Source organism: Dendrobates tinctorius, unplaced genomic scaffold (assembly GCF_039654945.1).
Source record: "Dendrobates tinctorius isolate UK_male_01 unplaced genomic scaffold, ASM3965494v1 ptg000246l, whole genome shotgun sequence".
Classification (NCBI taxonomy): Eukaryota; Metazoa; Chordata; class Amphibia; order Anura; family Dendrobatidae; genus Dendrobates; species Dendrobates tinctorius.
Genome location: NW_027361913.1, coordinates 11,595,477 through 11,609,372, shown reverse-complemented (window position 1 = coordinate 11,609,372; position 13,896 = coordinate 11,595,477). Strand labels below are relative to the sequence as shown.

The 13,896-nt window shown below is 43.1% G+C and overlaps 1 protein-coding gene across 2 annotated transcripts in view; it reads left to right on the top strand.

Annotated features, from left to right (window-relative positions):
- ST7L (suppression of tumorigenicity 7 like) overlaps window positions 1-6,711 on the top strand; it is a 184,766-nt gene extending 178,055 nt beyond the window's left edge. For both annotated transcript variants that reach the window (XM_073557297.1, XM_073557298.1), the window contains exon 15: window positions 5,651-6,711. In XM_073557297.1, coding sequence (XP_073413398.1) covers window positions 5,651-5,746 — 96 coding nt within the window. In that variant the 3' untranslated portion in view covers window positions 5,747-6,711. The remainder of the gene's footprint in view (window positions 1-5,650) is intronic.
- Window positions 6,712-13,896: the final 7,185 nt, after the last annotated feature.

Here is a 13,896-nt window from a genome sequence, read left to right as displayed (position 1 = left end):
TGGAAACAGCTGTCTGCTGAGCAAGTGATCCTTCCCTGGAATCGGGATCTTTGCCCCTCACATTATGCTGCTCTCAGATTAAGTTCACACATTCAGTACGCCAGGAGTGGGTGAAAGATGTAGAAGTGATGACTTTTTCTCAAAGTTCACCTCAACTTTCAATGATCTGTTTTAATAAATTAGCACAGAAAATTTCAGCAAAAGGCAGGTAGTACAATTAAAGTGGAAGCTCATTGATGGATTTTTAATGAACTCATTCTGCAGCCAGCAATTTGCATGGGAAGCAAAGAGCTTGTAAAAGCTGAGAGAGAATGAAATCAAATTGCAAATATTTTATTATATTGTAATATCATATAATATTATTTTGACCCATGTTAGCCTTATTCCACTCATAACCTATGTAAATAAATAAAATGTTACTTCTCCTAGGTCCATATTCTAGAAGTCTGAGAATCAGACAAGTTCCATAGAGCCCTTACGCTGTAGAGCTGTTTACGGCTGGGTTAATAGTCTTTTTTTTTTTTTTTTTAGTCTGGTTTCCTTGCTTTTTGGACATGTAGAACAATGTAGCTTGCCGTACCTGACAGACCGCTTATAACTCAGTGGAAGAGAAAAATAAGGGGAGACCTAATAATTCAACTGTAAAACTGATAATGGATCTTAATATTTTTTCATGGACCTTGTAGCTGCAAAAGCCATTTGGACATAAAGAATCTGAAGCCTAGGCTGTATAATTTTATTATTTTCAGATTTCTTTATGTACCTGCTGCAATTATGCCTGAAAACCTTCTTCTCATCTAGGACACGGTGGGCATAGTGAATCCTCTTGACCAAGCTGCATTGTATGGCCTACGACTTGCTATGCCAACGGGTGCTATCTATTAGTAGATTAGTACCCCGCTAGACTTGCATCAAGGGCCTATCACTCAGCCGAGTAGTGTTCTGCACTATGTGGTTGAGGGGTAAGATCCTCAAAAAAATCTATAAACAAAGGAGACAGCGCGTCACAAGTTGGTGAAAAGAGAATCACATTTTATTCTGCCTTCTGTAGCAACGTTTCGATCCAATGATCTTTATCAAGCAGTGCTTGAGGCGCTGTCTCCTTTGTTTGTGGATGTTGAACTTTCTTCCAAGAGGGACTCCTTGGATAGGACGTGCGCTACAATTTTGGGTAAAGTTGACCCTATTTTTTCTATCAGGTGCTGTGGACTATCACGCCTCAAAAAAAATCTGTCTGCACATATGTGTCTCTCCCTGGCATGTTAAGCATATCACTCTCCACAAGGAGGAACGTTACCTCCTTAAACCACAGTCAGAGGCTTCTCATACAACCAAATCAGATCTCATACTTTGCACTGACAAGGGCCAAGACATGTCTCCAAATTGAGATTCTGGTTTCGCTTTTACCTTGAGTTATATGCAAGGCTCGTTAAAGGGTTGATATTGACTTTTTGGAAACCTACTTCCAATAGGTAGCACTAGAGTTCTACTCCTCTTCCTCTCTGAAGAGACAAATTGCATATTCCTTTAAGGGGAAACTGTGATAAATACTTTGTCATTTGCATGCTTCTGAAGAAAAGCTAAGGTGTATATAATTTTTGTTGTTTTTTTTTAGATGTGACAGGCAGGCAAAGTAACTTCGATATTGGTTGGATTAATGCTCGGTACCTCTAGTGGTGGCTTATCTCCCAAGAGTTAAAAGGATCGGTACAGTCAGTAATCTCCCATACACATTCAATAGAGAGCCGATCCTGTAAAAATCCACAAGTTTGACTGATTTCAGTTGTATGTTTTGTCACCCGTTGCTCATGACATATGTGAATGCAGGTTACATCACATGTGCCCCAAGTATCCAGAAGGCAGCACAGATGAATCTTGAGTAAAGGGAGCTCCATTTGGTCAAAAGAACACTAAAAGGATGTACTAACCCCTTCATGCAACCTCTCCCTCCACACAGTAACCATGTGCTTTTGTAGGTTTTTTAAGCTAACCTAAACGAATAATTGAAAAATGTGTATGATTTTCATTTTTGAAAATGGCCCAAATTCTAAAATCTGTGCTCTATGAAATCCTGTGATAATTTGATAACTATAGTTTGCATTTTATTACACAAAGATGCTATAAAGAAATCATCACAAGTTCAGTTTTATGTTTGTCTCACTTACATAGTATGAGTGAGCGGATGGCCTCGTATAGTGCTAACAGTGGATTCTCTAGTGACCCAATAAGTAGCCGCTATAGGGATTAGCATGTGAAGACAGATTACTCGAATAGTTTGTTGTCATCACTGGAAACTAAAATAAAATCAGGAGGGATGAATCGCCGGTGCAGACAATGTTAAAAAACAAAGCTAAAAGCAGGTGCCAAAGTATTTTGCATGCAGTTTCATTTCCCAGCATGGGAAGGGAAATTTTAATGTTGGAAACCACACCGTAAAGCAAGGAAACAAACCCTAACGTTTGTTGATGTTCATAAGGGACTTAGACTTGGCTCCGGAGCAGGAATCTGTTGTTTAAGAATCAGCACATGCCTGTAATGTCAGTGATCCCATAATGGGCCACATCTTCGTAAAAGGTGATGAGTAAAAAGGTGCTGCTGTCTTACTGAACCCTGCACGTGTTATTTTATTACAATGTAGTTTATCTTTGCAGCTTTTTTTAGGTTTGTGGGTCGTTAAACTAAACTGTAACATTGTATTCCCTTGCAACGCAACCATGAAAGAACATATCCTAGTCACATATAGGAGTAGCTCTTCCTGTCTGTACATGGCCAGTTGGCTAAGCTCGCACAGACTCAGAATATTTCGTCCGTGAGGTGAACATTTAAAAAACAAACTCTTAACAGTGTAAAAGGCCACACAGGGACACGGAGGAGGGTTCCTGCAGGCAGGTTTATTTTTCACTTACTAGGGGATTTTCATATCACAGTAAGTGATTGGATATAACTTAGATGGGCTATTGCTTACTGATCCATGGGGGTGCAGCCCACCAATCTCTAGAAAAAGAATCGGTTGTCTAAGTCAAGCTCCGTTTTCACTGTGGACGCTCCTGACCAAGTGGTATAAAGAAAAGTGCGATACAGAATCATCCACTTATATTGGTAGTGAATAGAGATGAGCGAACCCAAACTTAAAAGTTCAGAGTTTGTATCAGTTAGTTAGTGTCCAGTACTAAACGCAAAACACGAACTTCTCCCGGAAGTCCACTGGCATGTTCGGCGTTTTGGGTGGAGTCCATTGAAGAGTGAGAGATTTTCAAACTCTTAATCTCTAGTCCCATTGTTTTCAATGAGTTTCGGTTTCTGGTTCAAGTTCAAATACAATTCTGGTACCCAAACCGAACTTTGGAATGAAGTTCGGGTCGTGTATCAGAACCCAAAATTCCATGGGTCCGCTCAAACCTAGTAGTGAATGTAGCTCTTAAGAGGACCTTTTTCTGGATTTTTTACATTTAAACGGAGTACCTCCTTCATTAGGGGTTGGTCCTTATTTCTTTTTTCTTCTGTGCTCTTCCATTCCAAAATTTGGCCTAATCAAAAATAAAGATGCAAATTTTCCCTTCAGCCACCTAGGCATATACCACACAACTTCTTTTCTGGGCATTTGCATATTCTTCTCTGACTCTAGTCAATCAAAACACAGCAATACCAACATACAAGTTGTATGGTATCCACCTGGTTGAAGGGATAATATGCAGATCTATAAGGTGCCCATGAACTTTCTGTAGCATTTGTTTTGCCTACAGATATTCCCTTCTGACCCCCTTCTAGAAATATGTGCTTGGTAAGACAAAATTTGTATGTGATTTCAATGAGACGAGCATAAAGCTACTGACATAAACCGCTAGTGACAGCTTATCTTCCAGGAGAAATCGCGTTTTGAAATTCATTGCATCCAGTTTTTCTTTGTTGATATCTAGAGGCCCCATACACGTGAAATGGTCATCTAAATCCTGCCAAAATTATCAATTTTTTTTTAAATGTGTGTGGGTACCTTTACTGGACGTGACCAGCGGGAGTTTGAAATATATCATGTGATATTAAAAGCTATATAAAGAACATCTGTTATCCAAAATTGCTATTAATTTTAGTTTGTGCAAGGAAAAGTATTAATATTGCAGTTTGAAAACTTCAAACTAAATGACGGATTTCAGCTGATTATTACCGTATTTCCGTAAGGAAAATAAAGAAAAAAATTAACGCGACAAATCGGGGTCTATCCCAGGCTGGTGTGGCAAGTTTGGTGGAGGGGCTCCGCCGACATTTTGTGAAAGGCCAGAGTACCTGCACTTCTGTTCCGGCACCGAGATTTTCAATCTGTACATGCGCTGCTCCAGTGGCCATTTTCCTGGAGGTCACTACATTGCAGCAATAGAAGTGCGGGGGCTTTTGGCTTTCACAAAATGTCAGCAGAGCCCCGGCACCACTGAGCACAGCTGAATACTGCCACACCAGCCTGGGATGGAAGGTCAGATCATCGCCCTGTAGCATCGGAACACCCCCTCTTCCCAGCCCAGGGCCGACAGAATCGCCCGACTGCTGCTTCTGCCGCACTCCTGGTAAGTACATTCCGACTATAAGCTGCACCCCCATTTTCCCCCAAAATTTTTTGGGAAAAAAAGTGCGTCTTATAGTCCGAAGAATACGGTACTTTGAATGATACTTGGGTGGTAACGTCCTGCAGTTTGGCTGCTGCATGCACCCGAAGACCATGCTCACAAACTGGGACAAATGACAGCATGAGTTTGCCAGTAACCCCTCAGTGTTTCCGCATTCTTATGTGTCCATTTGCCCATTAAGTTGTCATGGCGTTTGGTTGCACACAACAGCCGAACAAAACATAACTCCACTATGATGATTGCTAATGCAGTGCTCTGAATGCTTATTGCTTATGGATAAATAGGTTCTGTCTTTCTCCAAATTCTGACAACTGGGAAACCAGGCCCTTCACAGGTCTCCCAGCTCAAAGTTTGCAGCGGCTAGTCTATACATCATGGACATCTGATTTTCGTCCTTCTCCTGTATACTGACTGGGATACATTTTATTCATTTCAATAAAACAAAATTCAAGAAACAATAGGGGGAATCTTTACCAAAAAACATCCGATTTGAACCTCTGAAACTTTCAGAAACACTTTCAGTTGCTCACTATTTCTACACGTATATACCTGTATTTAGAGTGAAAACATCACCGTTTACATCAAGTTGTGTCTGCATATACTATTTCGGAATGTGATTTGTTACCAAAGGCAAATGTTCTAAGTTCTGTGAGAATGTTGTGGAATAGTTCGGCTTCCCAGCAGGACACAGGTAAAAACATGGTAAAAGAGATAAAAACCTTAGAAGTGTACATTATGGTGAAGGTGAATAATGAATGGAAGGGTTAATGCATCCCGTGACATTACCGTTACTGACACCAATTCCTGTTCAGCACATATTAAAAGAATTTCCTTTACATTCCCCTTAGAAGAGAAATGACAGATCTGTCTCTGGAGCAGGAACTAGATAACACCAGACCTCAATTTGCGGCATGTGTTGAATGTACAGGGAATAGCTCCTCCGGCCTTCTCTATTTCGCCCTCAATGCTGAAATGAAGCTGGCTCTGCTGTGGTGCTAGAACCCATTTTTCTCATATTCTGTTTTCTCTTTCAGTTCTTCATGACGCTACTCACACCATTCACTTTTATGCTGGAGAAAATTGAGAGCATCATGCCATCCAGTCTTTGGCACCAGCTAACCCGCATGTGATCATATCTCCAATGAGCAGAAGGCAAGATCCGGCAACACTTAGACCAAGTTATGGCAACATGTGAAATTGTGTCTCAGCCAAAGTCTCCCCACTCCAGACTCCAGGCTTTAAAATCTGATAACTATTCCCTCTCGAGAAAATCTGTTGGACCAGAATGAGTGAGGAAATTGTGTGTTTAACACCTATTAAAAAGTTGCCAGATCACACCTTGTTAATGTGTAATTTCTCATGTTCTGTTCCTATCGTTCGTCACTGACGGTATCACTCAGTGATGAAGGGTAATTTCTACCTGCTATGTTTGTCATTAGCAAGAATATGTCCTTGTTAAAAATTAGGTTTTTGTGTATGAAGATACTCTGAGCTATCCTGGGCAGCCATTTTATCTTTAAAATGAGTCTGATAGCACAGAATGACTGTTCAAACCAAGTACAGCGCTCAGTGCACCCTTGGTGTGGACAAACATTTACGTGGACCTTCCATCCTGCTTGGCTTCCCCGTCTCCACCCCAATCTCTTCTTTGATTGACAGCTCTAGCTTTATAGACCCAGAGAAGGGTGGAGATAGATGAAAAACATGTAGGTGAGAAGGTGCACTGAAATGTTTGGCCATACATACCAAGGGCGCAACAAGTGCCTGTACTAAGTTTGAACAATCTGTGCTGACAGACTCCCTTAAGTCACTCCTTACTTGGCAAAATTGCAATAATGACTTTTTTGGTCTTAGGGAGATTTAGGCTTCGGGAGACAGAGAGAGCAACAATCTTCAAGAGGTCCTTTTAAAAAAAAAAGAGGGTCATAAGATTTAAGAGAAAAGTTATTGAAGAAAAACCTGGAATAGATCTGATGTGGTTTCACTGGATATGTTTACCCTAGATGTCACACAGGCTAAAACCTGGGTTCATATGCTCTGTTTTTGTTTACTTTTTTTAATGGGTAAGCTCCACAATAAATATGTTTTTAAGTAAGTGTCGTAGCTGCTTTTGTTCTGACCAAGCGTCAGCTGTCCATATCACCAGTGAGTCCGAATTGTGAGGTTTCTCGCCCTTTCTGTTCACAAGCGCTTGGAGACAAAGTGACACACACTGGTCGTGGCTAAATCACTTTATCTGACGTAATGAAATATAAGACATGTTTTTATACCATTTACAACAATATGTGACTCTGGAGCTCATTTGGCCCCCACCATCACCTCAGGGTCGTACGTACCTTGTTTACAATGTACCCAGAACACGTTGTTGAGAACAAATATGATAACAAGTATAGTTTCCTTGAAGACAGAGACTAGTAGTCTACATAAGAATAATTCTAGCAATAATAAGGCAAAAGGCAATTGAAGTCTTAAAGGCATTTAAAGGGATATAAAGCAAACCATTAACTCTTCTATATCAATTTCCCCCTTTTGTAAATGGTATAACCTTTGCCACAGGGTCAGGTGATGTCCACAAAGGAGCTACTGTCTCATGGGTCTAGTACCCATAAGGAGGCTTCCTACCTGCTTCGCCCATTCACCCTCAGTGTGGACACTCACTTTCCCCATCAGCAATGGCTACCTGGGGTCTATGATACACTACAGAAGGTTCAGCCTTAGATTTTTTTTTCCACACATACATTATTCAGTAGCTTAAGTAATACATATATTAGCGCTTTTACGGCTACATAAAACCATAAGCAAAACATCAAAATTTGCATACAAGTCTGCAAAATGCCAAAAATCCATCCTGCTAAGCCATTAAACCAATTTGCTGGATTTAGGAAAGAGAATGTGTTACCTCACCAGGAGTATCTGTTTGCACTGTGCTGCTTTAACCATTGGTCTCTACATTCACCTATTTTGTCTATACCGGCCCTGATCTGGAGATTGCCAGCAGGGTCGATATAATTACAACAGGTGGGACCAATTATCTGACACATTCCTCCTTATTTTGCTGTCAGGTAATCTAGTAGTTGGTTAGTAACTATGATTAATTGTCTCTGTATTGTATTAGTCTCATTTAGAACTTCAAGAATCTGGAAAATCTGATCGTCCAGGTAGTCGGTACCTTCCACTAATTTATCCCACAGTTGTGTTATGAAGGGGTATATTAGCATACTACTGAATATTTTGTTATCCCCATCTCTACTAGATGCGGCCTACCATTTGGCCGGGGCTTATTGTCTGCAGCCCTTCTATACAAAGTGTGAATTGGGACTGCTGCTGTGTCTATTTTACTATGAGGAACTATGAAAGTGGCTGGTGTCAGTTTAGCAAGAGTGCAGACCCCTCTTATGTCTGGCCTTCCCACCTGTAGGCACGATGTCCGCAAACCAAGAATACTCCTTCAGGGAGAACACAAACGTGACCAGGGGTCTGTATACATTGGTATAAACTCAAAAGTCCTGACCTACTGCAGGCTTATGGGCACACCAAGTATTATTCATTGGTTTTCCCCTTATACCACATGTACATTTACCCCTTTCTTTCCTTATTATTTTTCCCGTAGATGCTCTACAGCCTTCAATACCATCCTGGTACATCGTTTTATTAACCTGTGTTTGATCATGAGTGTATATGCGGAAGCAATTATTGTCCTCACCACAGGTGTCTGCTCCAGTGTGTTGAAGACTGAACCACCGTCCATCATTGGGAATAGGGTCTGAGTGAGGGATTTCAGTCCTCCTCCTGGCGACCATATTTCCGACATCTGAGTCTTATTCCCGCCACCACATTTGTACCTTTAGGCCGCGTTATATTAAACTGAAACCAGGGATTAGCGGTCCATCCGATTATAGCCAATGAGGCAGATATATCACGGGGCACACCTAGATTGAGTCCAAGTCTCATTGTATATGCAGTGTGGGGTTAATACCTCCCATGTCTCCAGAGGTAAGGCTAAGAACAGCATAGTCCTCGCAGATACAGGGCTGTGTGTACAGATCCAACAGTCTTTCGGTTTCTGTCCTTCCATGTCCTTTATAAGAAGAGCATGATGCCGAATAAGTTTGTTGTCCCAGTCAGCATTTAAGGGGTTGTCCTGTGTCTCTGTAGAGTGCAGTAACCCTGTCACTGCCAGCAAGTTGAAGAGGAGAACAGTCATTCTGCTGGTGACAGGACCTTCTTGCAGTGACTGGCGTGGATCCAGGTGGACTTTCCCTCAAGTTTTACTGAAGTGGATGTGGTCAGCTGGACTTGGAAGGGGCCCGTCAAATCGTGGGTCCCGGATCCTTCTCACGTGTCTGCGTATAACCACCCAATCACCTGGATTCAGCTGATGCACATCTGCACTGGCATTAGGATCTGGAATGTATGAGAACACATGTTTATGCACCACATTAAGTCTTTCCTGCTAGGCCTGGACATACAACCGTGTTGCATTTGTAGCACCTGTGGGAAGTACAGACCAGTCTTTGGTGCACTACCAAACCAGACTTCAAAGGGAGACAAGCCTGTCTTTCTATTTGGAGTGTGTCTAACTGAAAAGAGTGCAAGAGGCAAGCACTCTACCCAGCTCTTTCCTGTGTCTGCCATGGCCTTTTGAATTTTCAGTTCGTGTCCCATTTAGTCTTTCCACTTTCCCACTACTTTGTGGCCTATATGGTGTATGAAATGTTTGCTGTACACCCAGGGCCTGCATGACTTCCCTCATTATTTCTCCCGTGAAGTGTGTACCCCTATCTGTTTCTGTGGCTTCTGGGACACCATACCTGCAGATCAGTTCTTTCATAAGTTTGTCTGTAGTCATTTTAGCATTTGCACATTTTACCGGATAGGCTTCCGGCCAACCAGAGAAGAGATCTACACATACTAGGATATTTGCATACACTCCTACCTTGGTAGCTGTATGTCGTCAATCTGCAGTCTCTGAAACGGGTAGAGAGGCCTAGATGTCGCTTTCTTAGGGACTTTTACTGTTTTACCTGGGTTGTGCTGTGCACAGATGAGGCATGATTGTACAAGTTTCGCTGCGTAACTGAAACCAGGAGCGATCCAGAAGGCATCTACCATGGCACACATGTGACTTTTTGAGGTGTGAGTGGGGCCATGAGCTGCTTGCGCCATGATTGGGAACAGGGACTTTGGTGGGCACAATTTATCCTTATTCTCCCATACTCCATTTGAGTTCAGCTCAGCTCCCAGTCTCCCCCGGTGTACCTTCTCTGTTTGGGCAGCCTTTTGCCGGAGGGATTTCAGGACATCTAGACCCAATGTGGCTGGAATACGCTGACTCCCCGCCACCGTCCACTGCTCTCTCTAGGCCGCCTTGTGCCATTTTAGCAGCCTCGTTCGCCCTTCTATTGCCCTCTACCTCCACTGAGTCACCTTTGTGTGTGCTTTTACCTTGACAATGCCAACCTGGACTGGTAACATCAATGCCTCCATCAATTGTTTCACCAGCTCTGCATTTTTAATGAGCTTCGAATCTGTGAAAATATTAGCGACTTTACCTGCAGCGGCTCTACACGCCTCAGTGAGTGCCTTCAACTCTGCCTCCTGCGCCGACATGTGAGGAGAGAGTGGTTCCGCTCGGATTACCTCATGTGAGGATACCACTGCAGATCCAGTGTAGAATCGTCCATCCTGGTGGTATCTGGAGCCATCTACAAAAAAGAAACTCAAAGTCTGCATTAAGAACAGGTTTTTCAGGAACGTGTGCAAACCCAACTGTCTCCTGACTCATCAGTTCTTATGCAGACATGTTCATGCGTCATGTCAAAGTATCCTTCCTCACTCACTAATACGGTCACCAATTCCTCCTTTTCTGAATCCACAGGCAGGAGGGTGGCTGGATTCAGAACGTTACATCTTTTGAGGGTGATATACTCAGGAATTAGTAGAGCACACTCAAGTAGGAGCTGTCTGGCCATAGACATGTTGAACTTGTACGAGTATGGCATGGATGTCATATGGGGAATAGATTGTCAAAAGAAACGTCAGTGTGATCTCACATGCCTTTCCTAGTAGTAGTGCAGCTGCTCCTACCGCACAGACACAATCAATTGTATTTTGTGTGAGGTCCCGGGTCTGATGACAAGCAGTCATAAAGTGGTTGGAATATTTGTGAAGCGGACCTTATCCAAGGCCTACTGTAGGTCACTAAGCCTAGGAAAGTGCATAGATGCTGATGTGACCTGGGTAGAGGGAGATCTTGAATTGCCTGTTTCCTGTCAGGTGTGTGGTACCTTCGGCAATACAATGTCCCAACAAATGTCACCTTTTGTTTGTAATGCTGTAATTTGTCACGTGAGACCTTGCAACCCTTAGGGTCATCCACGTACTGTAATAGTACAATCAGCGGATGAGGTGATTGCCACTACTCAAGGATCCCTGCCATTGCTGCTGAATAGATGGCAGGGGGTTTCTTTCCCCCTTTGTGGGAGGACTGTCCAACAATATTGTTCACTTCTATGAGTAAAGGAGAAAGACACTGACAGTCAGGGTGCAGGGGTACAGAGAAGAATGCACCTGCTAAATCAATGACTGTGAAACATTCTGACATTACTGGGATCTGTGACAGTATTGTGTGCGTTAGGGACGATTGAGGTCACACTCACTGTATCATCATTAATAGCCCTTAAGTCATGAACCTTTCTGTAAGTGTCAGAAACCCTTGAGTCCTTTTTTTCCTAATGGGATACAAAGAGGTGTCGCAGGGGGAAGATCTTTGCAGTCCGGGGGGGGGTTTCTTTGCACCAGAACCCCTGCCTTAACATACTCTCTAATATCTCTGCTCGGGGTATTTGACTTGGCTAGGCTCAAGGGGTATTGCTTAAAATTCAATCATGACAGGGGGAATGGGCAACCGACCCACATCTTTTTTCCCCCCTTGCCCAAACAGTGTCTGGCACCTGTCCCATTTCTTCATCCTCAGGCATTTTGGTGTCAGGTGTTAGTTTCACCGCTTTTGTCATATACACCATTGCCACAATCTTACACAAATGTTTATCTGAGAGGGGACTTGTGACTGTAATACCCTCAGGAGAGTACTGTATGATGGCCGGGATCGCACTCAGCACATCTGCTCCCAGTAAATTCATAGGGGTATTGTCACTAACAATAAGTTTTGTAAGTACCACAATTCCAGCACCTCACTGTTTCTAGGTCCTTAGGTCCCTTATTACGTCTCCACTTTTTTCCTTGTGCTCCAGCATACAAGACAGGTCGTCTTATTGTCCTTGTTTGCTCAACTTCTTTAGCTACCTTAAGGAGGTCTTTTCGGATCTACATATCTCCATTCAGGTCTGGCTGTCTGTACTGCGTCTCGTAAGTCTTTGTTCATACCGTCAATGAATGCATTCACCAGTATTCTAACATCAAGTGGGTTTATGCAAATGTACCCCATGTCTGCCCATTTCTGCTGTAAGGGTCCAAAGTACATCTCTACCCTCTCTCCTTTTTGCTGTGTCACATTAGTCAGGAGTACGGACTGCTCTGATTGTTTCACTATAGCCCATTGTCTTAGTGACTCACAGTACGTCTCCCCAGACCGTGCAGATTTTATCATCCATTGCCCCAAGCCTGATTCTTTGTCACATCTGTGTGTGTCTTAATTATATGTCCTAGTGCGTCACCTGCCTTTAAACTCACCAACCTCTCTAGGTCTGCCCAGGTACACTTATATGTCTGCTGTACTCCCTTTATGTGTCTGTAAAACGGGAATGATTGGTCTTCAGGGTCAGGCAGCTGCTTCAGCAAAGCTAGCTGGTCAGAGGGGCTCCAGGGATAATACACCTGCATCTTTCTTATTCTAGTCGCACTTCTAGGTCCTGATGGGGGTGGTCGTCTGATGTCTACTGTCAGCTTACTCCTCAAGGGCCAATGTCCCCACTACCCACACTATTATGTCAGCTTCTTATGATCTTGTCTGGACAGGATTTAGCGCAATTCGCTTCGGTCAGTAGCACAGGTCACACAAGTTGCTATTCAGTCTGGGTTTGTCCGAGTCTGATCACAGTGTTTACAAGTCCATCTGTTTTGTCTGGGTCTCTGGTTACACTTTGTCAATCAAACATTCATAATACACCTTTCATACTGCTGCACATTCTCAAGCATCATTTATTCACTTGCTATTTTCTTCCCTTGTCTGTGCCTTTTTGTACATCCAAACATTCACACTCTGGTATTTTTGCCTTTTTCAATATTTGTCCAACCTACCTGTTTCACTGCTTCCTTTCTGCTCTGTCTTTTACAATTTGCATAGCTGTCTTGGATCTCATTGGGGGCACCGACTGTACACAGAAAAAGTTGCCATGGCTTCAACCTTTTTCTGCCGACAGCTCACCTTTCTTCTGAAATGCCCTCCCAGTGTGCCTGGACCTCTGTCTTACAGGCCACACTTAGCAAGTCAGAGAGAGCCTGCCAAGGTGTAGCGGGAAGGCTCCTTGCCTCTCACCCGGTAGACCTACAGGATGTAACGAGAAGGCTCTCTGCCTCTCACCCGTTAGATCAGCTGGCTAGAATAGGATCAGGCCTGAATCCTTCCAGCCCAGCTCCATGGATTGTTGTGGGAAGGCTATTTCAACTTTAGACAGCTCACCTTTCTTCTGAAATGCCCTTCTGTGTGTCTGGAACTCTGTCTTACAGCCCACACATAGCAAGTCAGAGTGAGCCTGCCAAGGTATATCCAGAGGGCTCCTCGCCCTCGCCTCTCACCCACAACAAAAAACCCGCTGACTAAGAAGGCCCAGGTGTGATAGGCCTCTGACCTACTTTATCAGCCGTACAGTCGGCTACCTCCTCTGTTGATACACAATTTGCTATACAAATCAATCACACAACTAGAAGCAGGTTCAAACACATTAATGACCAAACAATCACTTACACTTACAATTCCCTTCTAAATTAGGCACCATATTTTACTTTTAACTTCCAACTTCAATTAAGTACTGTTGCTTTAAAATGCACAAATCTTTCAGCGCGTACCTTACGGATAGAATTACAGAGAATTTTGAGCACAGCTCACACTCAGCAGAGATAAGAGCGAAGGGAGAAGAAAAACTGCACAGCGGTATCATTCCCCCCTCCCATCAGAGCGTCCTCACAGAGTTCCGTAGTTCTTTAGACTTATGAAAATCAATTTCTACAAAGAAAACTCAAAATCACGGGATTTCACTGTAAGAGTAGATAACTGTATAATGAGATTAACCATGCCTTGCCCTTTTTCTGGCCAAATGCA